The sequence below is a fragment of the Mastigoproctus giganteus genome, chromosome 14 (assembly GCF_048544385.1).
Source record: "Mastigoproctus giganteus isolate SK-2022 chromosome 14, ASM4854438v1, whole genome shotgun sequence".
Taxonomy (NCBI): Eukaryota; Metazoa; Arthropoda; class Arachnida; order Uropygi; family Thelyphonidae; genus Mastigoproctus; species Mastigoproctus giganteus.
The window spans coordinates 116,302,907-116,328,110 of NC_143588.1; the positions used below are offsets into that span (position 1 = coordinate 116,302,907).

General features: G+C 37.9%; 3 protein-coding genes across 3 annotated transcripts in view; all 3 read right to left on the bottom strand.

Moving 5' to 3' along the window:
- LOC150075621 (intracellular coagulation inhibitor 1-like) overlaps positions 1–25,204 on the bottom strand; it is a 91,187-nt gene that overhangs the window by 37,864 nt on the left and 28,119 nt on the right. The window lies entirely within an intron of this gene.
- Positions 249–18,042, bottom strand: LOC150075624 (uncharacterized). Its single transcript, XM_090388595.1, has 3 exons — positions 17,764–18,042; positions 2,558–3,738; positions 249–1,412 (listed from the first exon to the last, which is right to left on the bottom strand). The coding sequence occupies exons 2-3, from the start codon at positions 3,713–3,715 to the stop codon at positions 249–251; spliced, it is 2,322 nt and encodes a 773-aa protein (XP_090244721.1). The 5' UTR covers positions 3,716–3,738; positions 17,764–18,042.
- The window catches only part of LOC150075625 (uncharacterized), a 73,233-nt gene continuing 54,126 nt past the window's right edge, over positions 6,098–25,204 (bottom strand). The window contains exon 4 of the mRNA XM_090388596.1: positions 6,098–7,309. Coding sequence (XP_090244722.1) covers positions 6,098–7,309 — 1,212 coding nt within the window. The remainder of the gene's footprint in view (positions 7,310–25,204) is intronic.

Sequence of the window (25,204 nt, forward strand, 5' to 3'; positions counted from 1 at the left end):
TCGTCCAGCAAAGCAGGCAAATCGATCAAAGAAGAACACACAATTGACATGGGCAATTGAATTACATTTCCAAGTGACCCTAATAGAATAGTGTCAATGTGTTACGACCTATTCATATTATACATGTCTAGGCAGAGAGTAAATTGTTGATAGTCAAGTGGATCTATCAGTTTATTAATTCAAAATGGGAATTAGAGATGATTTAAGAGCAACTGAACCGCTACACAATTGCAAAAGAAAGTTAACTTTTAAAGTTCCATTACACGCCCTGTAAACAGAATTACATCATTCGTTTTATCAATAATGAAGAAGAGAAAGGGGTGGTCAGCAATAAATTCCAATGTATATAAACGTGCACATTTCGGAGAGATTTCTATTCCAGTAGTAGCAACAGCTTCACTCCCCTCCTCGTTCACTTCAATGAAAGCCTTATGAATTACACGAGACACCACTAACTCATCTGATTCGCTGATGTTACGTAAATTAGCTTTACCTTCATGAAACGCACTTTTCATCCCCATAAATATAAGTTTCTCTGAAATTTCTTCACTGTATTCCAGTTTGAATTTTGGAATGGCAACCACATTAATTTTATCCAGTTCAGTATTTCTTTCCACTTCTTGTAGAAAATGTACGGTCAGTTTCTCTTCTACTGCTGACAGTCCATCCCTCTGGTCAGGCAAAAGAATCAGCATAACAATGTTATCACCTCTGTATGGCAACTCCAAAGCTGAGAAGCCTTCAGACATCTGGCAAAATCTAAATCGTTTATTCCATAAGATCATCATGGACACGGTTGTCTTGGACTCCTCAAGTCCATTGTTGTAGAAGTCTTTTGCGAAGGTGTTTTCTGGATTGAAGCGAGTTGTCCAAGTTCCTTTAAAATACACTGCATTGAGTAACAGCAGAACTGCAGAGGGATTAACTGAATCCAGCAGCGATTGAATCTTTTCCTTTGTTTTCTCTCTTACCCAAGAATTTACCATTGACTTAGCTTCTTCTTCATTAGCAAAATCAACTTCCTTAACCTCTGACTGATAGAACTTCTCAAGTCCCTTCACATAGTCCTCAGACACATTAAATCCCTTTTGAATTAGAACCGCATTGGCGATATTTAGCACATACTGCTTGCCTTCACTAAGAAGAAATTCCAACATCTTCTGAAAGTTCTTCTGTATATCTTGTCTTGATACGGTACTTTTGTCGTATTCAAAGAGCTCCCTGATCTCCGACTCGGTAGTTCCACGGGTACCATCGAGAAGCATATGTAATGCCACTGAGATGCTGAAAGGGGAGTAAAACAGATTTCCCGGATTCGATGCCAGACGTTGGTGTAACTTTATAGGAAACTTGACGAATACGTCAGAAAAATCCTTATGAATTTCTTCAGGAAGCAAGGTAGACATTCTGCTCTACTTTGTGATGCTTTCTCCTTTTGATGTTAAACCTATATGGAAGACGAAAAATAAGAAAATTCTTTATTTTGTTATTTGCAGATATCTGAAAATATTGTCAGAAATTAAACTGCAATATCTGTTGAAAATTATATTGAAAATTGTTGTCACAAATTATATTGCAATATCCGTTTCTGGTGTGGCATCTGTAATTAAAAAGTTTTGAAAATACAGGAACACATTTTTCAATTTAAACATTTATAACAAGTCTTCGTGTTGTTGTGGAATTGAGTAGTTTGAATAAATTCATGGAAGAACTAGATAAATTATTGAGGTCGATGGACAGGTGATTAGTGGTGGCTTATGATTCTGATGTATGGGGATGCTGCTTCTTAAAGTTACATTAAAGTGCCTTGGTTATAAGACATACCCTACATAGTCAACGATCAAATCGGCACTGCTCGCTCGCGGTTCCTTTAACTCGTTTTGTCACCTCTAAAAAAAAGCGTATTGGAAACCTATCGACCAGGCATTGACTCAACCATTAGGAGCAAAATGTGGAATTGTCTAGCGCACATTCGTTCGTTTATTATTATTGGAAACAGTTGTTTTCCCATGAACTATGGTTGGGCCTGAATGTTCTAGAATGTTCAGGCTCTGATTAATACTTGTATTAAATAACGCAATTATTTATTTAGGCAAGCTACTGGTAATGATGTAATTATCTAGGAGGTGCGATTGTTTAGAATTCGCCCAGGGGAAATAAAGCAATGAGATCACACTGAGCCAACAAACTGGATATTGAATGGTCAACTCTTGTTTTTGAGTCATGAAGGCCCAAATTTACAAAAGACCAAAAAAACTATGCCACCTTACCCAAAGAACGAAAAATTTGACCACGGTGGAGGAATCGGACACAAGCTTTCTGAATTTGAGACTGGAATAACAACCTTTGTGTTAGACGCCACAGCACTACTAGTTGCAGTATAGAATCTTAAATACAGTTCCTGTACAATGTTTATCCATCTTATACATCTGTCGCAAGGGTAACAAATGAAGTAGCCAATTGGATCCATCACTTTATTAACTAAAACATAAATTACAGAGAAATGATCTAGTAAAAATTCAACTATTACATGATTTCAACACAAAAATAGTTTTTATAACTCCGTTACACGCCCAGTAAACAGAATTACATCGTTGGTTTTATCAATAATGAAGAACAGAAATGGATGGTTAGCAATAAATTGAAATATATATTGACGTGCACATAACACCATCGATTCCATTGCAAAGGAAGAAGCTGCCTTGCTACCTTCCTCATTCACTTCAATGAAAGCCTTATGAATCACTCTAGACACCACTAACTCAGCTGATTCATTAATGCCACTTAAGTTAGCTTTATCTTTATCAAATGCACTTTTCATCCCCATAGATATAAGCTTTCCAGAAATTTCTTCGGTATATTCTATTTTGAATTTTGGGATGGTAACGGTATCAAGTTTCACTCGGCGAAGATTTTTCTCCACTTCTTGTAGACAATCCGTGGTCAGTTTCTCTTCAACTGCCGACAACCCATCCATCTTGTCTGGCAAAAGGATCAGCATAACAATGTGATCACCTTCGTATGGCAGCTCTAAGGCAGTGAAACCCTCAGACATTTGGCAAAATCGAAATCGTTTATTGACTATGGTCATCATGGAAACAGTTGTCTTCGACTCCTCAAGTCCATTATTATAGAAGTCGTCTGACACGGTGTATTCCGGGTTGAAAGGGGTTGTCCACATTCCTTTGAAATACACTGCATTCAGTAACAGTAAAACCGTCGATGGATCGACTGAATCCAGCAGCGATTGGATCTTTTCCCTTGTCTTCTCTCTAACCCAGGAATTAACCATATCCTTCGTTTCTTCTCCTTCTTTGGCAAAATCAACCTCCTTGACCTCTGACTGATAGAACTTCTTAAGTCCCTTCACATAGTCTTCACACACACTAAATTCCTTTTGAATTAGAACCGCATTGGCGATATTTAATAGATACCTCCTATCTTCATTAAGAAGAAACCCCAACATCTTCTGGAAGTTGTTTTGTATATCTTCGCTTGATATGGTATTTTTGTCGTATTCAAAGAGCTCCCTGATCTCCGACTCGGTAGTTCCACGTGTACCATCGAGAAGCATATGTAAAGCCACTGAGATGCTGAAAGGGGAGTAAAACAGATTTCCCGGATTCGATGCCAGACGTTGGTGTAACTTTATAGGGAACTTGGCGAACATACCCGAAAATTCCTGATTAATTTCTTCAGAGAGTAAGGTAGACATTTTTTCTACTTTTGATGTTAAACCTGTATGGAGAACAAAAAATAGTTTTTTATTTTGTGATTTCAACCCTTTTGAAAATATTTTAAAAAGCAAAAGCCCCCTAAAATGCCTTCCGTCAGCGACGGGACTCGAACTGAAGTCTTTTCCACTCGGTGTGGGGATGATGGTGATTGTACCAACTGTGCTACCCAACAGGACATTGATGAAGGCATATCAAGCTTAACGAAGTTTGACCATTATAGAGTGGTTAATAGCTGCTGATCCCTACTGTGTATTTTGGCGCCGGAATAAACAGTAGGGATCGAGACCTTCGGCAAGCAGGGGATTAACAGGTAATACACTGGTGTGCAAAACGTAAGGACCAACACTATTTTTAAAGGTTACAATCAAAAAAATCTTTACTTAAGGTACTCTTTACTGATGAGAGTAGATTCAGTCTCAGCAGCGATTCTGGATGTCAGCTAATCTGGCGAAAGGTTGGCACACGGTATCACCCCGCAGATATCACTGAAAGGGATAGATATGGCGGTCGAGGTATTCTTGTCTGGGGAGGCGTTATCTTGGATGCCATTGTCCCCGAGTTCGTGTTTATGGATGATAATGCCACACCCCATCCCACTGCTGCTGTGATATGCTTTTGGAAAGTAAGGACATTGTTCGTATGGATTGGCCTGCCCGTTCCGGCGATTTATATCCCATCGAGCACACATGGGACGCTCTGGGGAGATGGCTAGCGGTGCGTCCACACCCACCAGAAAATGTTCAACAGCTGAAGATGTCGCTGACAGAGAAATGGACGATGTTACCGCAAGAACTTATGAACAACATTGTTCTAAGTATGGACAGGTGGCGCAAAGCCTGCATCGACATTAGGGGTGGCCCCACCTCCTACTGAGGACCACCTTTTCGCTTTTGTTCCATCTTTGGCAGTGATGCATCTGTATCATGGCAGCCAGTGCTATGCTGCCATTTTTTAATAAGTCTCTCTGTACCGTTTTGTTTCCGTCGTTGTTTCCTTCATCATTTCTGTACCTCAAGAGGTTCCTTTGGTATGCTTTTCCCTTATCCAGGCCACTCCTGTGAGAAGTTACAGGTGAAAACCTGACTGGTCCTTAAATTTTACACGCCAGTGCAAAATTATGGTCTGATGATGGGTACCAGAAAGGTTCTTGAACATCATCTTAATGTATAGGAATTTAGTTATTAACTGAATAAACTATCTTAATGTTCACGTGGTATAAGAGTCATTACTAAAAGTGTAATTCTAAGATCTAGAAAATTTATGCAAATAGGCTGAGGAGCAGTTGAGATTTAAAGTTAATAATGCAATGCACTGCGTATAAGCACTTGAGAGGAGACGACTTCAAATGGATTGAGTTAGCTAAATATCGCTGGCATTGGTACTATTTTTCGATTCACAGCCATAAGAGGAAAGAAATTTAAAATAGAAAAAGAGTGGCTAGATAGTCGGATGAAAATTTGCTTTCGGCCACAAAGTAATTGATTGCTGGAAGAAACTTCCATATGGTGGTGTGGAAGTGGATAGTTTTAAGAAATTTAAAGAGGGATTAGGAATTAAAGAAATTATTAGACGCGATGGACAGATGAGTGGATAGTTTTTTTTTTTTTTGGTTAATGCTTTATAACTTTCTTCTTGAATCATTTTCCGGTACTAATAGTAATAATACAGTACAGTATTTAATTACCTACTAAGCCTTTTGTTACATATGTCACGCCTTCGTGGGTAGTAAAGTGGCTATGGTTACCGTTTTTATACACCTTGTGGAAAAGGCCTAGGTTCGAATCCCCATCTTGACGGAAAGAATTTTTATAACTCGTCCACATGAAAACCTAACCTAATAAGAAAAAAAAAAAAATCTATGTTATCCTGAATGATATGATATACATATTGTACATTGTACTGTGTACGCACCTTCACCAGTATGTACTGTACTTCACTATGATCGGCATAATTGTCTTTTATGTCTAAAGAGACAGTAACAAAAGAGTTGTTGAGGAAATCTCTAATTCTTATCTAAATCCTGAAAATTACAAACTGTAGTAATTCAATTCTAATGTCAATAAAACGTTTCAACCTTCAACCCATGCACTAAGTACTGAAGGTTCTAATACTTTTGGGTTTGGCGTTTACATAAAATAAAAATAAACAGATGTTGCATTACTGTGTGAAAATAGGAAAATTCATATGAAATATAATTTATTCTTTCCTCTTCATTTTTCGACATAAATATACCATTAGGTTACAATATTGGATTCAAAAAGACACATATTAACGTTTTGTTTCTCATTAAATCTTTTTTACTTTGACCAAAAAAATCGACTAAAATTAATACAAATACCATCTTTTGATTTTCAGTATTGCTAAAGTTCATTTACACGTCCAATGAATATTACCATGTCATTCTGTTTATCAATTATGAAGAAAAGAAAAGGGTGATCTGCAATAAACTTTGAATGGAACAAAGGCGCACACCTTCTTACCAAAGATATGCCCGTGACTGCACAAGCCTCAGAGCCTTCTTCATTCACTTCAATAAAGGCCTTGTGAATTACCCACGACACCACTAGTTCGGAGGAGTCACTGATGCCTTTGAAGTTGCTTTTGTCGAAAGCACTTTTAATCCCCATTGATTTAAGTTCTTCAGAAATTTCTTTCTTATATTCTAACTTAAATTTTGGGAGAGCAACGACGTCAAGTTTAACTTGTCGAAGAACTTTCTTTACTTCTTCTAGACAATCTACGGTTAATTTCTTTTCCATTGCCGACAACCCATCTAGTTGGTCAGGCAGGAAGATCAGCATAGTAACATTGTCCCCTTCATAAGGAAGTTCCAAGGCAGTGAAGCCGTGATCTTCTACCTGACAGAATCTAAATCGTTTGTCTCTTATGAACATCATGGAAACAGGTTTCTTGGAGTGTTCACATCCATTGTTGTAAAAGTCTGCTGATATAGTATCCTTGTGGTCGAAGCGTGTTGTCCACATTCCTTTGAAGTATACTGCATTAAGGAGTAGCAATACGGTTGTGGGATCGATCGAATCCACTAGTGATTGAATCTTTTCCTTTGTTTTCTCTCTCACCCAAGAATCCACCATTGATTTTGTTTCGTCACCTTCTTTGGCAAAGTCAACCTCCTTGACCTCTGACCTGTAGAACTGCTTCAATCCCTCTACATATTCCTCATGGACATGAAATCCCTTTTGGATTAGGACCGCATTAGCGACATCTAAAACATACTTCTTGTCTCTGCTAAGAAGAAATTCCAACATCTTCTGGAAGTTTTCCTTTATATCTTCATTAGATTGTGTAGGGCTGTATCCGAAAACACCCTTGATCTCTGCTTCTGTAGTGCCACGTGCACCATCGAGAAGCATGTGTAATGCGATCGAGATGCTGAAAGGCGAATAAAACAAATTTCCTGGAAGGGAGGCAAGATGGTGATATACCTTTATGGAAAAATTGGTGACTACACTACCAGCAACTTGAGAGGCAGACATCTTTATCCTTTCTTTACTTGACAAATGTACTTGAGAGGCAGACATCTTTATCCTTTCTTTACTTGACGAATGTACCTATAGTAACAGTGAAAATCAGAGAAATAACAAGGTTCAGTTCGAAAAGCATCAGGATTTATATACTATAGTATAAATACCTAGAAAACGAAGTGTGGAGTAATTTTCATAAGTGTACAAAGGGATAAAAGTATCTAAATAAATTTTATTTTTACATTTTTAAAGATAAATTTTTAATTTAAATTTTGCTCTTTTTTTTATATATTCATATTAATATTGCGCCCGAAGGTAAACTCCACAAGATATAGTGTACTATTTCTCCTTAAGATTGTGCCATCTAGTTCTTGTCTCACCAGTGATCGACTTGGGGCATTATGGCCTTAAATGCCAATGCGCCATAAAACAACAAACAACAACTTACCAGTGAGAATTTTTCCTCGAATATACTTTAATGTCCTCCTAGTCTTTAAACCACTTGTGGGTCTGTTTCCTAGGTGCAATACCTTGCATTTGGTATCATCAACCTTTAGCTGTCCTTTTTTCTGATACCTGCAATCTGTCCAAATCCTTTTGAAGAAGCTTAACCTGGTTGCGATCGTTAACTATCCACCTGACAGTTGACAGTATCAAGAGGTTTGAGCACTAATCCCTAAGAGACCACACTTGCTATTCCAGTCCTTTAAGGACTGAAATAGCAAGTGTGCTAACCTTTTAAGGATCCGCCTATCCTTCCCCTATTCCCTAATCCATTGATGGATATTCCCTATTATCCCGACTTGCTCTTATTCATACAATAACATCTCTTGAAGACCTGTTTCAAAAGCCGTACTAAAATCGAGATATACACTGTGCTGCCACTTTATTAGGTACACCCCTGCTGTGCACACAAATGGTTTATCCCACAACGTTGCAAGTCATGACCACAGTTGTGGATATAAATGCAGAAGAACAACCTTTCTAGTATCAGTTAAGCATTCAAACAGTAGCAATAATAAGGAAAAGGACTGATCTAACAGACTACAAACGTGGCATGGTAGTAGGTGCAAGACGGGCTCCACAAAGCATCTCTGAAATGGGAGTTCTCCTGAACGTTTCACGCACCACAGTTTCAAGAGTGTACCGAGAATGGTGCAACGAACAGAAAACATCCTCTCAACGGCACTCCTGTGGACAAAAATCGCATGTGATGAGAGCGATCAGAGGAGGATGTCTAGAATTGTGCAAGCAAACAGACGGGCCACAATGTCGCACATCACATCAGAATATAATCTTGGTGCGCAGAACAAAATATCGCAAAGGACCACTAGTCGAACTTTGTCGCGAATGGGCTACAACAGCCGACGGCCAAATCGCGTACGTTTGTTATCAATGAAGAACAAGAGAGCATACCTCCTGTGGGCACAGCAACACCAGCACTGGACTATCGAGGATTGGAAGACAGTTGCTTGGTCTGACGAGTCGAAGTGCCTGGTGCATCATGTTGATGGAAGGTTCAGAATTTGGAGAAAACAACATGAATCCATGGACCCGTATTGTGTGACGACTACTGTGCAAGGTGTTGGGGGCAGTGTTATGGTGTGGGGTGTAAGACACAAAGTCTTGTAAGTTAAATTAAATATCAATAGCGGGGTCACCTTGTTCGAACGAAGAGTTAATTTAAGAAAGAACGCTAGATATAGTGATATTGTAAACCTTACAAGAAAACACTTAAAGTCACAAATATTGTTTAAGATAGTGGGTCTCACGCTAATGGAATTAATTTAAGTGGAGGTTAAATTTAATGTAAGGTCAGATGTAATAGTAAGAAGAAGGTACTGTATAGGAAAGTCCAAGACCTGGAACAAGGTCCATGCCATGTATTAATGCCTGATGACTAAGGTATTATGTTTTTTACTAAATTTTTTTTCTTTCCTTGTATGTATAATAAACTAATTGTATATATTGTAGAGAAACTGTGTTTGTCATTCTAATACCCAGCCTGAACAAACAAGAGGGGGACATAACCACTGCTATTCCCTAGAGCCAGTTTCTTCTGTGAGATAACAAGTCAGATGCAAAGTGGAGACCAACTTAAAAGGGGAGAAATTTAGAGAGTTCACAGGGAATACAAGAATAGAATATGATATTATAAAGATAAAGATTAAAGATTGTATGATATACAAGGCATAAGTAAATAGGAAAAAAGGAAAAAATACCAGCGCCACCCCCACAGGGGAATGTTTTCTTGCCACACGTTGGATCCATTGATACCCATAGATCCACGTCTGAATGCCACATTGTACTTAAACGTCGTTGCTGACCAAGTGCATCCGTTCATGTTGACAGTTTATCCTCAGTCAGATGGTTACTTCCAGCAGGATAATGCGCTGGTGGACAATGCCCGAATCACTATGGAATGGTTCCAGGAACATGACAATGACTTTTCTTTGCTTCACTGGCCTGCTCAGTCCACTGATCTCAATCTTATTGAACATCTTTGGGTTGAGCTGGAAAGGCTTGTTCGCTGCCGGCCTACACCTCCGTCGAATCTAAAGGAACTGCGTGACACACTCATGTCTCATTGTACTCCATTTCTGCACAACGTTTTTACCATCTTGTTCAATCCATGCCTAGACGAATTCAGGCTGTTTTGAAAGCTAAAAGAGGCTCAACACACTACTAGGTAGGTGTACCTAATAAAGTGGCAGCACAGTGTATAATACCAAAGTTATGTCTCGCGTCCAACTTCTTTATAACCACAGCGTAGTAATTTATCAGATTTATAAGACAAAATCTCTCATTCTCGAAACTATAATCCTAATTTTGCGTTACGATAAAATCATCCGTGGCCAAATAAAATCTGCCTCTTAACCATCCAATAGGAAATTAAAATCCCCGCAAAAGTTTTAATGAGTTTTATTTATAGTCCACTCTGAGGATCAACATCTAACTTAGAAGAGTCATGAACTGGGACTAAAGATCTTTATCATGTAAGAATATATATTTTTTAAAGATATAAAACAATAAACTTTCCTTTACTCCAATAAAAATATAAAAAAGTATATTAATAATTCGATAATAATAATAATTAATAATTAAATGGATGGATGGCCATTGCACAAAACAGAAGAAACTGGAAAGTTGCTGGAGAGGCCTTCATCCTGCAGTCGATTGAAAATGCCTGATGATGATGATGGCCATTTATCATAAGGTGTTCATAGTAGCAAGCTTGTTAACCCCCAAGAGCAGATTTAGCGCTTTCATCGCCCTAAGCGGGAATAATATTCGTGAGCCCATATTTCATCAAAATAAAAAGCCATATGCAACAAAAATTCCCAACACCAAATATATAGAATTTAATGAATTAATTAACTTTCAAATACATTGTGAGGGAATATGTGAGGATCGACTTTGACACCGAGGTACAAATCGTTATGGGTTGAGTAGCCAATTGTCTAAAGATCATGATTTGATAGCGACTATACAATAAACTCCCATCCTCCAATAATTGGACAGAAAGCAATTCTATTAAAGCCATTAAAAGATACTTTTAAAATTTCATTATGGCTGTGTATCAGTAACTCAAATTTACCCTGTACTGAAACTTATTACTGAAACTTAAATCTCTAGGAGTACATTATAATAATGAACATCCTAAATCTTTAGAAGGAGTACATTACTCATAATAAGGTACATATCTAGGAGGAGTATTGCTTGCCCTCTTGGGTAGCACAGTTGATAGGGTCCCCGCTATCCCCACACTGGCTGGAAAAAACCTGAATTCGAGACCCGTCGATGACGGGAGGAATCTTTATGGGTCTTTTTCAAAACGTAGCTGAGTTAATCCGTCTCGGGCGAGTGTAGCGTGTTTTTTTTTTTTTCTCCTGGAAAATCGGGTTTTTCGTCCAGAAAGCAGAAAATGGACCTCAGAACACACGCAAGTTTTATAGACAATATACACGGAGCAACATGGCCTTAGTTGTCAATGGTCCTAAAACCTAGTAACAACACCGGTACACTGCTCATGGACAGATCACCGGTTAGGTTTATATCAGGTCATATCCAAAGTTTATCCACTTACCTTTCATGATATGGAGCTTCGGTATATTAAACTGTCAGAATCTGGGACTGGGAATTCACCAATAAAATTTAATAGACAGACTGCTCAAATTGGATCAGAATATATCAATTTCTTAATGCACCGTGCGCCTCAAGGCTGTAAACATGAACTGAAGACGTATAGTGTGTGGAAGATGGGAATTTTTGAATTTTAAATACGAGTATAACTTGTTTAGTTATATGGAAAATAAGTATGGCAAATAAGCCAATAGTAAATATTGTCAGTGATCTGGTTTATCGTAGGAGAGTCACTTGTTTACGATATTTGGTTCAATATTTTAATATGTAGAAGTTATTTTATTTTGTAGAAAGTTTTAAGAGTGTGTCCTCCTGCCTCCCCCACCCACCTCCAACACGGCTGTTATTCAAACTATGCATTTATTACATTTATTTATTTGTAATAGTGATTTTCTAATTTTTTATTTTTTCCAATTTTACAGTAACTAAGAAATAACTAAATAATTTTATATTACACTGAAGAAAAACTTTAAATACGAATAATATTTAATATTAACAATTGCTGCCATTTCATAAAAATGGGAACATGAATAAATAATAATAAGAACCAATAATCACACACATTTACATATTATTAAAGCATTTATTGCAAACAAACATTGTTTACATAGTTACAAAATATTTCTAAACCTGCAAAGTCATAATGATGTTGTCATAACCAATTTTGTTTGCCACGTCATTTTGGATTGAAATAATTTATAGTGAAGTCTTTCCTGGTAAATAGACGACCTTCAATAATTCTTAACTATTTTTAGCTTGGAATGTGATCTTTCATTCGATGCCACTTCTAGCAATTTTCAATTCGACTAGACATTAATACGGAAGTAAGCTGGTTGATTGAAATGCAGAAAATACCCGGATGATATTATTATTTAGACCATTTAAGCGCGGGGCCCTGTTCGACAGAACGGGTTGAACATGCTTATGGCCGGCGTTGCAATCACCAAGTTTCGTGCAATTTCAATAACGTCTTTTTTTTTTTTTTTTTTTCCCTGAAGTCAAAGATGTGTGAATGAGGAAAGATGGACAAAATCAGTAACCATGCAGCCATCCAATACTTTGAACAAAAAAAGACCTAACACCAAAAGTAATTCATGAGGATATGGTTACAACACTAGGGGAGGATTTCGCTTCCTGTTCCATGGTTAATAATAAGTTAGCAGCAAAATCCATTACTTCAGAAGTTGTTGACAGTGTGCATGCAGAGCCAGATTTAAACTTGTTGTGCCCTAAGCTATAGTGAACCAGTGAAGGGCCTTATAATATATATAAGGCCCTTCACTGGTTCAATATTAAAAAAGAATTTTTAAGGTGGAGCAAGGCCCCCTTCTAATATGAGGCCCTAAGCTGTAGCTTGTTTAGCTTACGTGTAAATCTGTCCCTGTGTGCATGAACTGGTGACGAGTGACAGCTCGGCACATTGCCAGTGTCTTGGGCATCTCACCTGAATATGTGCATCACATAATAACACAGGTTCTAGCAAAGACAAAGGTGTCAGAACGATGAGTCCGAAAGTTGCTAACAGATCAAAATCACATAAGAGTTGTCAAGTGAACATTTGCATCATTTTCAAGCAGATCCAACAAAGTTCCTTGCAAGGTTTGTGACCATGAACGAAACGTGGTCAATTACTTACAGCTAAAGACAAAGGAGCAGTCCAAGTCAGTGGACACATAGCTGCTTCTCCCCCTCCAAAGAAGGCCAAGTCGATTCCTTCTGCTGGCAAGGTGATGGCATTGGTTTTTGTGGGATGTTGATGTAGTGTTGCTGGTGGATTACCTTTCGAAAGGCCAGACAGTCACAGGGGCTTATTATGCATTAAAAGCGTTTGCGTGAAAACATCAAAGCCAAGGAAAACTCAGGAAAAGAATCTTGTCCGACCAGGACGACACACTTGTTCAAAAATTTATCAATGCCATGGCTGCACTGCATGAGTGCGGCTTTGAAATCTTGGACCACCCTCCATATTCACTAGATCTAGTACCATTGGACTTTTACCTATTTCCTAATTTCAAGTATACCTGGCTGGCAATCAGTTTCCTACAACAGTGGCGTCATTGTTCCAGTGGATGCATTCCTGGAAGCCTAGTAGAAAACTATCTTCGCAGCTGGAATCAACATTGCAGCATTGGTGGCAATAGTGTACTGAGCCCCAATGGGACTATTCTGAAAAGTAACATGTTATCAGACTCTTCAAATATGTATAGTACACTATCTTCTGTATAGCGGTTCCAGGAACATAAGTTCATCTCCGCCCTGTTACTCTGTGATGATACAAAACTCTGTAGAGCGGCCAGAAATGTGTAGTGTTATGTTTGTGTATATTATGTGCTGTTGTGTTGTTTCTGGCCTCTTTGCCACCGGCAGGCGATCTCCTGGAAAGCGTGCCCGGTGCCTGTCTACACCATGAGGAGGTGGGCCACAACTAGATATATCCTTAGCCAAGTGGAGATAGATCATTACAATCTCTGTCTACTCTGAAGAGGGCGAGTCCCGCACCCACTGGAGATAGTGCTATACTAGTGGGTGCCAGCAAGTTCCATACCCACAGCTACCCAAACTTAGGATACCATAGAGAAAAAATCAATAAATAAAATCATAATTTAAAAAAAAAAAAAGTTAGTTAAAAAAAAAAAAAAAGTAAAATAAAATAAACTGACATAAAAATTTATAGATCAGAACAGAAAAAAATTAAATTTAAAAAAATATAAAAATAAAATAAAACAGTATTAAAAAAAGAAAAAAGAAGTAAAAAAAAATAATAAAATATATATAGATACAAAGTAAAAAAAAGGAAATTGCTAATAAAATAAATAAATAAAATGAAGGTGAAGTAAAATTATATAAAATAAAATAAGATAAATAAAAAAAATAATAAAAAAAAACAGTTATTTTCTTTAGCGGTACAGCTAAAGAAAATATAAGAAAAAAAATTACACAAAAGTAAATAAATAAAATATATTAAAAAAAATAAATAAATAAAATAAAAAAAAAGAAAAGAGAAAAAAAATATATAAATAAATTTAAAATTAAAAAAAAAAAAGTGAATTGTCGATTGGACAAATTCCGCACCCACTGGAGGCAGCAGTGCAATACCAGTGGGTGCCAGCAATCCTCGGAGTCTTGGGCAGGACATATAGCTCGAAGACATGATGACAGATGGACTAAGAAAATAACAGAATGGTATCCAAGAGGAGCTAGAAGAAAACCTGGAAGACAAAGGCGGAGATGGATAGATGAAATTCATGAGTTTTTGGGTAGTAAATGGATGGCCAGTGCTCAAAACAGAAGGAACGGGAAAGGTGCTGGAGAGGCCTTCATCCTGCAGTGGATTGAAAATGGCTGATGATGATGTTGATGATGATGATGATGAGGGGATAAAAGTAAAAAAAAAAAAACTGGATCTATGTAATCTTCTAAGAGCTATTCAAGGTGACAATATTTTATCTTTGCAAGACACCGCTCACTGTTGAGGCTGACATTATTGAAGGTGCTGGAGGCACCATAGGAGGTGAAGTGCAAGCGGGATTGGACAACAGAAGTTTTCTTCTAGCAAATAAATCAGAAGCAAATTGTTGTAGGATTCCAAGGTGTGAGGCAGATTCTACTAGATGTTTTTCGTTGCGTGAGAAGGTGCTTATACGGCCTTGTAGGGATTTCAGTAGGTCAGCGTAAAAAGAGCAGTGATAGAGCATGTAGTCCCAGTCTTCCAGTTGGAGACAAAGGCAAGGATCGGTATTGCTTATTCTGAACTGAAAGAGTTTGGAGTTGAAAGAGCCATGTCCAGTTATGATAAATGATGTGTAGAGGTTTGGAGAGAACCTAGGGAATTTTTTTTGTTGGCTGTAAAGGAGATGTCTGGTATAAATTTATATGTAGTTCTGCCTTTAGGGGTTGTATTCCAACGATCTTGCCAAATTTTTGTTAAAGCAAACCAAAACCGGGTTCTTTCAGCTTTGGTGTCTACAAGGACATCATTCTGTATTCCATAGAATTCCATGCAGGTCTGATGTTTTAGAAAGTAGCAGAAGGCACGATGTAAAACGTGCAAGTCCAGAGGTAATACTCCAGCTATGACCCGCAGGGCATCAGTTGAAACAGTTCTGCAGGCACGGAGCATTGTAAGAATCACGGATCTTTGCAAGGAGAGTAGTTTTGATTTCAGTTTGACATTCTTAATTCTGTCATACCAAACCGGAGCAGCATACGGTAGGTTGCAATAGGTATGAATACAGACTCCTCAAATAAACACTTTATACTCAGTCTGATCCTCACAGTATTCAGAAAGCTTATTTTTTTACAAAAAAAAAAAAAAAAAAAAAAGGATTGAACATTCAGCCAGCTACCGAACGCCTTCGTGAGTAATCTTGGATGTTTGCGCTCCCTTGAAGGTTTTCACATCGTAGTCCATTTTAGGAAGAATGTGGAGGAAAGAAAAACAACATTTTAGGAAGGAACAGGTACAGAGAAGGGCAACAAGACTGGTGAGCGGAACAAAGGTGTGCTCTTAACAAGAAAAGCTTCCGTTCTGCAAATTGTAGCATCTGGAGATTAGGCACCTGAGAGGTGATTTGATTGAGGTGTTTAAGGCTTTGAATGGATTGAGCAAGCTCAATGCTAATGGAAATCTTCTTTTTGCTCAGACCACACACGAGGGGGCACAAATTCAAATTGAGGAAGGACGTTGCAGAATATATATACGGAAGTTTGACTTTAGCCAACGGGTGGTTGATTGGTGAAACAAACTTCCATCTGTTGTTGTGGAAGTTTATAGTGTAAATGGTACGTTGTTAACAGGAGAGACTGCTTCTACAGGGATGGATACACTTAAATAGAAAGGGTGCAAGAATATTTGCTGATGCTATCGAGGCAGTGTTAAGTGGGTCGGAAAACTGCTAGCTTTGGAGGTTTACAAGAACTAATAGATTAACAGTAACCACTGGCAAAGGTGAAAGTGATTCTTGCACTGCTTCTACTGCAATGAGCAGAAGCCTGGAAAACAAGATGCAGGGTATTTCAGAGACTGCTGGGAGTCATTGCGGTACAAGTAAACACTTGGTTTTTTAGGGCAGGTAAGAATAGGAACAGGTGGATGTACACTTGCATATACATTAAAGTTTGGTAAATAAATTTGATGAATGTGAGGTATTGCTCAAAACATCAAAAGCAGATATTGTTGGGATATCAGAGACGTGGTGTCACACAGATATAAGGAATGCAAAACTAGAATTTGGGGAGTACAATGTGTACAGGAAGGATAGACAGGATAGGAAGGGAGGAGGGGTTATGCTATTAGTTAAGAAACACATAAAATCCAAGGAAGTACAGCTAGTCGACATCGCTGGACAGTGCGGTGTCGAGTCAGTTTGGTGTGACATAAGCCCGGGGAAATCAAAATTGAGAGTAGGAGTGTGTTATAGGTCTAATGACTCTGATGGGTATAATACGAAACTGTACAGGGAAATAGAGTGGGTCAGTAAATCAGAGAGTCTTATAATGGAGGATTTTAATAATCCAACATATTGACTGGAATTTGTGGGTTGGTCACACACAATAACAAGGCTTTTGTGGATTGATTGGATGATTGTTTTCTACATCAGCATGTTCCGGAGGCAACTAGAGGGAGTAATATTCTTGATCTGATTTTCAGTAGTGATTCTTCATGCATTAAGAATCACTACTGAAAATCATAAAAAAAAAATAAAAAAACGGAACGCACTTAAAGCGTCTGCGTACCTTACCTAACTGGCTTTTGTTCTTCTTCTTTGCATACTTATTTGCATATATAATGTTCAACTATGAAATTCGATTACGCCCATCACTCATTTCAAGCCCACATCATTTTCACATACATCACGGCATTAGGTAACACCTGGAAACACTCTATTCCTGATATTCGTAGAAGTTGTTGTTGTTGTTTTGGTTTTTAGGAGCATTAGCAACTAAGGCCATATTGCTCCAGGATATGCGGTGGTCATTCCTTAACCTTTCCGCATCCTCCGTATTTGGTGATGACGGGCTCGAACCCCGGTCTAATCAAGAAGCGTGTGCTACGCACTGCTGCTCCTTCCCACCTGGCTACGGAAGCGCCTTTCGTAGAAGTGAAGTTGATTGCATTTATTCAAACCTCAGTATAATTATTAATTACACTTCAAAAACTGAGTTTCATCTTCTGTAATAGTATAGAAGTAGGTTCGAACAGGTACGGGTACGTGGAAAAGAGTCACTGTTACAAGTGTGAGATACGCCTGCAGCAGTGACAAAATCACTGTTATTAATCACTGGGACCCCCCCCCCCCCCAAATGAAACTTTCACGAAAAAGCTGGTGCATGGCGCCAACTCTGACAACTGAAAATGCGTTAAGAATTAAGATATTAATTAAGAAACAGTAACTTACTAGTAGCTCTTTCTTCTTAGCGAAGGGCTAAATTTTTCCAAAATTAAACTTCGGTATTCCACAGGCATAAACTAGAATGGGAGTTTTATCTCTTTATCGGCTTGTTTAATAAGAATTTAAGCTTATCAGTTGAATATTGTACTGTTATAGAAGTTCTTGCTTTAGAAGGTATCAACGTTATCACTACAAGATTGTAACTCTTTGCGTTCCCATGACATTTGCTATACGGACCGTGCTCTGCAGGGCAACCGCCCTCTTCAAATGACGTATTTGTAACACGCACTTCTACATTTGTCTCGCTGCCAGTGAGCTGGACTGGTATGCTTGCTTCAGTTTTGCAATAGAAGTTAGCTGTACATTGTTTTGATTTTTTAATCACCATCGTGATTCATGATGATATGAAAAAGTAGTTCGTTTCCGGGGACACCCCTTTGTTTATATAGTAGTCTAGGAAGACTACGAGGTAGTTAACACGGTGTTCAGAAAGCTTGCATTCTAGAGGGGAAATTTTTACTCCCCTCCCGATGATTGTGTGAATTTAAAGCCAAAGTAATAGTGTGGACTGAGATTTCACAGACGAATGCTGTAATTGTATATTAGTTGAGATGATTAGCAAAAATTCAATATGATATCTACCGCTTAATCATGCTGTGAAACGAGTTGGGATTATATCAGTCTGATCATTTTGTAATACTGTAATTCTATTGCAAAGAGGCAATCACTGGTACCATAAAACAAATATTAGCAATGCATGACACATAAGATAAAAGATATTAGAGATAGGCGATGCAGTATATTCGAATTGGGTAGGAATAATGACCAGTTATTAAACTTCTATAAACATTCATCAACAGGTTAATTAAGATGAATTATCATTATCAATTAAAAGTTTAAAAACACATTCCAGTGGTCAAAATTTTTCTGTTTTTGGTGCCCCTTAAAGAATGGTGCCCTAGGAAGAGCCCTACTAGCCCGTGCCTTAATCCGTCACTGGGTCCAATTGATGACACTACCAACTGCAAATTCTACGTTGGAAGAATTCAAGAGAGTAATTAATCATAGAAGCCACATTTGGTATTGCAGTTTTGAGAGTAATAAACTATCAGGTTTTGTGTGTATTAAGAAATATGATGATAAAGGATCAGGATATCAGAGAGATATTATAGAATATTGATAAATTTTATGTTTCTAATTTTCCTACAATGGATTGCTGGTTATTTGAAAGTTTTGAGTTAGGTTAATGGCCAGAACCAGGCAGCATTGCTTTCAAAGGATTTTGACCTTTTCAAATATGGTCTGAAAAATGGCAACTAAGGTTAAATACTAGTAAATTACTGTGTTCTGTCTGAGAAGTAGGAACCCAAGAATTACAGACTGTTGGGTAGAGGGAATAGGAGCTGAAGATGGATCAGGATGAGAAAGAGTTGTGGTGGGGGGAGGTTATACTACAATCATACAATCAAATATGAAGTTTGTTGTGCACTGTAAACAGGAGTAGGAAGGAACATGATATCCAATCAATGATTTATCAGATTTCTGCAAATAAGTTATGATTCTTTCTATATCAGACAATTATGAGACTGCATTTGTATTCAGATATTGAGCCCACAATAACAAAAAAGAACTTTTAAAGGGATTCAAAGAAAGGTAATCACTTTAGTAAGTCATGCTAATTGTTGCCCGTTTTAGTGGACAGCCTAGAAAGTGCAGACTGCAAAGCTTCACAGCTAGACACCTTGAGGGGGAACTTGATTAAGGTGCATAAAGCTCTGAAGGGGTGAGTAAAATAAATAGTGTATATTTTCATTGGTAGGAAAGAGAAGAACCAGAGCAAATAAATATAAAAGCTTAGAGAGCCCGATCACATGAAGATAACTTTTGGGCAGCATGCCATAGATCATTGGAATAAGTTATCACCCAAGGTGGTTGAAGTACAGCTAGTTCAACTGGATATTAACCTTTTGGCAGATAGAAATAGTATGAGTGACTGGGATTTTTTTTGGAGGGGTGGGGTCAAATGCAGAAAGAGTCCACTTACTTACATCATAGGCCATTTTAATACTAACTGCAAAATTCTGCTAATTGCAACATGCAAACAATGTTGTCGATGCTTTCAGCAGGCACGTCAGTGACAAGGAATGTTTATGGGCAGTTTTTTTCGCATAGCAGCTGAGTTAGTCAATCTTATGGGAAAGTTGAAAATTTTTTTGTTCTGGGCATTTGGTTTTTTAATCCAGCAAGAAACCTGGATGAAAAACCCAAAAATACATGCTACAATGGCAGCCATATAATATAAAATATTAGAGAATGAGGCAAGAAATTGCATCACTCTACATTTTCTCCCAAAACAAGCATTGCAATTAGTACAGTAGTAGTGATGGCAACTGATGCAAGAAAGCAAGTTTAGATAACATCAGCCAAAAAAAAAAAAAAATAAAAAAACCAGTTCACCCATATATACCCACCAAGAATTTGTCTAGTTCTCCCTTGAATTTATTCAACCCATCCACTTCCACAACAAATGGAAACCTGTTCCAACAACAAACCACCTGCTGGCTGAAGGCAAACTTCTGCACATCTGCCTTGCAACCATCCCTTCCTCAACTTGAATTTATGCTCCCTCATGTGTGTAGTCTCAGCAAGTGGAAGAATACCATTAACATTTAGCTTACTCAACCCAGTCAAGGCTTTAAACACTTCAGTTAGATCTCCCTGCAGATGCATGGCCTCAGGACACTGCAGTTTGCAGAACTGAAGCCTTTCTAGGTAAGACTGCCCTTTTGTTCCCTTCACCAATCTGGTTGCCCTTCTCTGCACCCATTCCAGTAGATCTACATCCTTCCTAAAGTGAGGCTTCCAGACCTGTATACAGTACTCAAGATGTGGCCTAACCGTAGCCTCATACAAAGGGATAATCACCTCCCGATCCCCGCCAGCAAAGTTTCTGTATATCATTGACAATAACCTCATGAGCTGCCTTGGCAGCAATTGAAATAATTGGCCCTATAGCCTCAAATTTGTTATATGCTGATGGTAAAATGATTATGAATTTTATTGATAAGAAAGTAAATAAATAAAAAAAAACTATTCCGGCATATTTATTTTAAAATAATCATAAAAATATACTACAGGCCATATGAATGCCTTTTCATTGTGACTAGTGTTTGAAATTAACCTTATGTAATAAGATAGGGGAAAAAATATACCAGCTGCAGTCTTCCGTGATACAGATAGTATTTTGTTGGCCCACCATGAGCTTTAAATTACTGGTTTTCACCTGTCTAGCATGGAGTTTATTAGATCCTTTACATTCACTGCTTTACTTGTGGTAGGTACCACACATGAATTATGGTTTCTTGCAATGTTATTTTGTTTGATGGCTTTTTATCAGCACATGAGATGCACATAAATTGTCAGGCGACACAGAAGCCTGTGGTAGATACAGGCTAGTCTGTAATTTAACCCCGGGGGCTCACATCTGGTGAGTATGGGCTTGGCACACCCAGGGTCCTGAGCTGGATATCATCATTCTTCATTTTCTTGGTGATTCCCTTCTACTTTTGACTCTCTCTCTCTCTCAGGGTATCTTGGGAATTTTTTTTTTTTTCCTGGTGCAGCATAAGCCTCAGGCTTCCTTGCACCATATGGCTATTAATAATAATAATAATATAATAATAAGTCACAAAGGAGATTAGGCAAGCAAAGGCAGTTTTCAATCGTGTTCAGATTTCCTGGCCACAATAGGGATCTGATATTGCAAGCTTGCAATATCGGATCCTTATTGAAACAAGTTTATAGTAAATAAATTAGATGAATTTGAAGCACTGGTTAAGACATCCAAGGCAGATATTTTTGGGATATCAGAGACGTGGTGTCACTCAGATATAAGGGATGCAGAATTGGAGTTTGGAGAGTACAATGTGTACAAAAAGGACAGACAGGATAGGAAGGGAGGAGGCATTATGCTGTTAGTTAAGAAACACATAAAATCTAAGGAAGTGCATCTAGTTGACATAGATGGAGAGTGCAATGTTCAGTCAGTTTGGTGTGACATAAGTAATGGGAAAGCAGAAATGAGGATAGGAGTTTGTTAAAGGCCTAATGAGTCTGATGAGTACAACGAACAATTGTGCAGAGAAATTGAGTGGGCCAGTAAATCTGAATGTCTTATAATGGGGTATTTTAACTTTCCAGATATAGAATGATTTTGTCACTCGCACACTAGCAAGGGGTTTTGTGGATTTATTGGATGATTGTTTTCTACAGCAGCATGTTAGAGAGGCAACAAGAGGGAGTAACACTCTTGATCTGATTACCAGCAGTGATTATTCATGCATTAAGAATTTATAGATAGAGGAACCACTAGGAGGCAGTGATCACAGTGTACTGATGTGGGATTTACTTAAAGATGTAACTACCATCAGGGGTAAAGGGAAGGGTTTTTGCTTTTGTAAAGGTGACTACAGTGGTCTCAAAGATTTTTTAAGTTCTATAGAGTGGGACCAACTGATGATGTTACTAACAGCAAATTCTAAATGGGAAGCATTCAAGGAAGTAAATTTGGAATCTAATTGGCTTTTGGTTCCAACTAAGAAATAATTCTCTAGGTTTAGGCCCAAATGGATGTCAGATGAACTAATGAAACTTGTGGCAGAGAAGAAAAATGCATGAGATGCACATAAATTGTCAGGTGACACAGAAGCCTATGGTAGATACAGGCTAGTCTGTAATCAAGTCACAAAAGAGGTTAGGCAAGCAAAGGCAGATTATGAAAAATCTTTGGCAAAGGATGCAGAGAAAAACAGCAAAGATTTCTTTACTTATGTAAACTCTAAACGGAAGGGAATGAATCAGATTGGTCCATTTGATATCAATGGTTTGTAGATCAGTGTTTCCCAAATGTTTTTAGTCGCGGAAGACTTTTCATCCCACAATATATTTGTGCAATGTTTATATATTTATGGAACACAAGTTTAGCGGGAGTCAAAGAACTGTTTGCTAGTATTTTATTACAAACAATGCACTGTGCATCAGGAGCATCTTTATTTCCAACACATGTAAAGCCGAAATTCAAATAACTCACATCATACTTTCGTTTTGGTCTTTTATTAGTTGGTTCCTGTTTTTTCACTTTGGATTTTTGGAGAACAAAAGGCTTTGATTGTTCATCCTCACTTTGAAGTGTGTTCGTTTTCATCAACCACATTTGCAGTACTAGAAGTACTTGCTTCTCATTTTAAAGTTCCTTTTTTAAACCACAAATCTATGGTCATTTATTTTAATGATATTTCAAAATATCGATAATTATCAAAAAAATATTTATACAAGGAAGCGAGTTTAGTTATGCTTACTAGTTTTCCGCACTACTACAGAACTAATCTCGTAATTGTGAAGACAGGCTGTACCGCACCACCAGCACTGTGTAAACATGCAAGAACATTGTCAGTGGAAGGCTACTTTGTTTCATCCATCCGAATGATGCATGATATCGGTTCGCTTCACCCTCTCCCTCAACCCGTGTAAAAGGTAAACTGCAGCCATTATCAACACACTACAGGATGGACGCCTCCTGAACAATTCATGTTGAGAGAAATGGACCATAATCTGCCATGCTGGTCCAGTGCGGGTTGGTAGGTAGACCATATTTAGCAGTCAGGGGCTTGAACCCCGGTCTGCTCAAAGACTGTGCTACTGCACTCCCGCTCCTGACCACTTGGCTACAGAGGCCTGCCTCAACTCATGTACTCCAGGCTAAATCACATACAAATAGCATATAAGATCACTACATTGCTACTTTTTTCGTGTATGTCATTACCTCTATGCACAAGCCCGCCAAAATAAAGTGTTTCTTTGTGTATTTGATTATTAGTCTATGCCAGTATATTAATAACTGAAAAAAAATTTTATTTAATTTTTTTTAATTATTAATTACGATTTTTCATGGAACACTTGTTCACATCTCATGGAACAAACACTAGCGTTCCGCAGAACACGGTTTGTGAAATGCTGCTGTAGATGATCATTCTCAGATAGCTGCCGAACTAGATGAGTATTTTGCATCTACATTCACACATGAGGAGTTATTCAAGTAGGAGAGGGCCAGATGTTTCTCAAACTCGAACAGGAAGTTAAATGATTTTGTAATAACTGAGAGCAAAGTGGAAGAGAAATTGTTGAAGTTAAACAATTTCTATAAGAAAGGCACCTGAGGTAGATGGAATCTATCCAGTTATATTAAAGGAGGTATCAAAGGAAGTAAGCAAACCCTTATCCATAATTATTAGAGCATCCTTGGACTCAAGGGAAGTCCCCACAGACTGGAGCTGTGCAAATGTATCTCCAATTCACAAAGGGGGATCAAAGGGTGACATGAATAATTACAGACCTGTTAGTTTCACTTCTTATCAAGGGAAAATAATGGAGTCACTGGTTAAAGAAGCTTTGCAGGATCATCTAGACAAGATTGTTTGACACTGTAATCACCTGAGAGGTCATAAATTCAAATTGAGGAAAGACAGCTGTAGGATAGATGTGTGGTAGTTTGCCTTTAGCCAGCAGGTGGTTGATTGCTGGAACAAACTTCCATCTGTCATTGTAGAATTTGATAGCTTAAATAGATTCAAGGCAGAACTAGACAAACATTTGGAACAAACGTAAGCTTGCTTTCTTGCTTGCTTTCTTGCATCATGTGCCTCTACTAATGCTAAAGTTAAAATTACATTAAAAATTATAAATATAGAAATTATATTAAACAATTATGTAATGTTGTATGTTGCCATGTGGCAAGAGTTATAATGGAAACACAATTTTCTTTTCCTTCAAAGAGTTCTGTGATAATGGGCAGAAGAGGCTTTAAAATTTTTGTGTAATAGTCACCATTAACAATACCATTTACAAAATAACTTCTGTCCACTTCTTTGCTCATTATGCATCCCCAAACCATTGGACCCAATGGAAACTTTAATGTTGATTTGAATACAGTGAAGATGATAGGCTTTGTTAGATCCAAGCTGAATGTAGCATTTACCATCTGATCTGTGGCACTTAAATTTTAATTCATCAGAGAATATTTCAGATTCCCATTGCTTGATTGTCTAATTGGCATGTTCTTTAGTTCATGGTTAATCATTTTTTCTCATGGATTTTGTCAATAAGGGTCTTTTTATGAGGTTGATGTGCTTTTACACCACTCATTAAAAATCTTGTCAGACAGTTTGTTCATTTGCATTTACCCCAGTATTGTTCTTCCAGATTTTAGGTCTGTGAAACTTGAATGATGTTCACAGAGATGTAGATGCTTCAAAACTCCATCCTATACTGCAGTACTTTTCCATTTCAGTGTGGTCCTAGATTTTCTTTTGTCATCTCTGGTCTTACATTCTTTTTAAGTAACCTGATGAGTAAGACTATAGTAAGACTGATTATAGCAAACTTTTGCAGC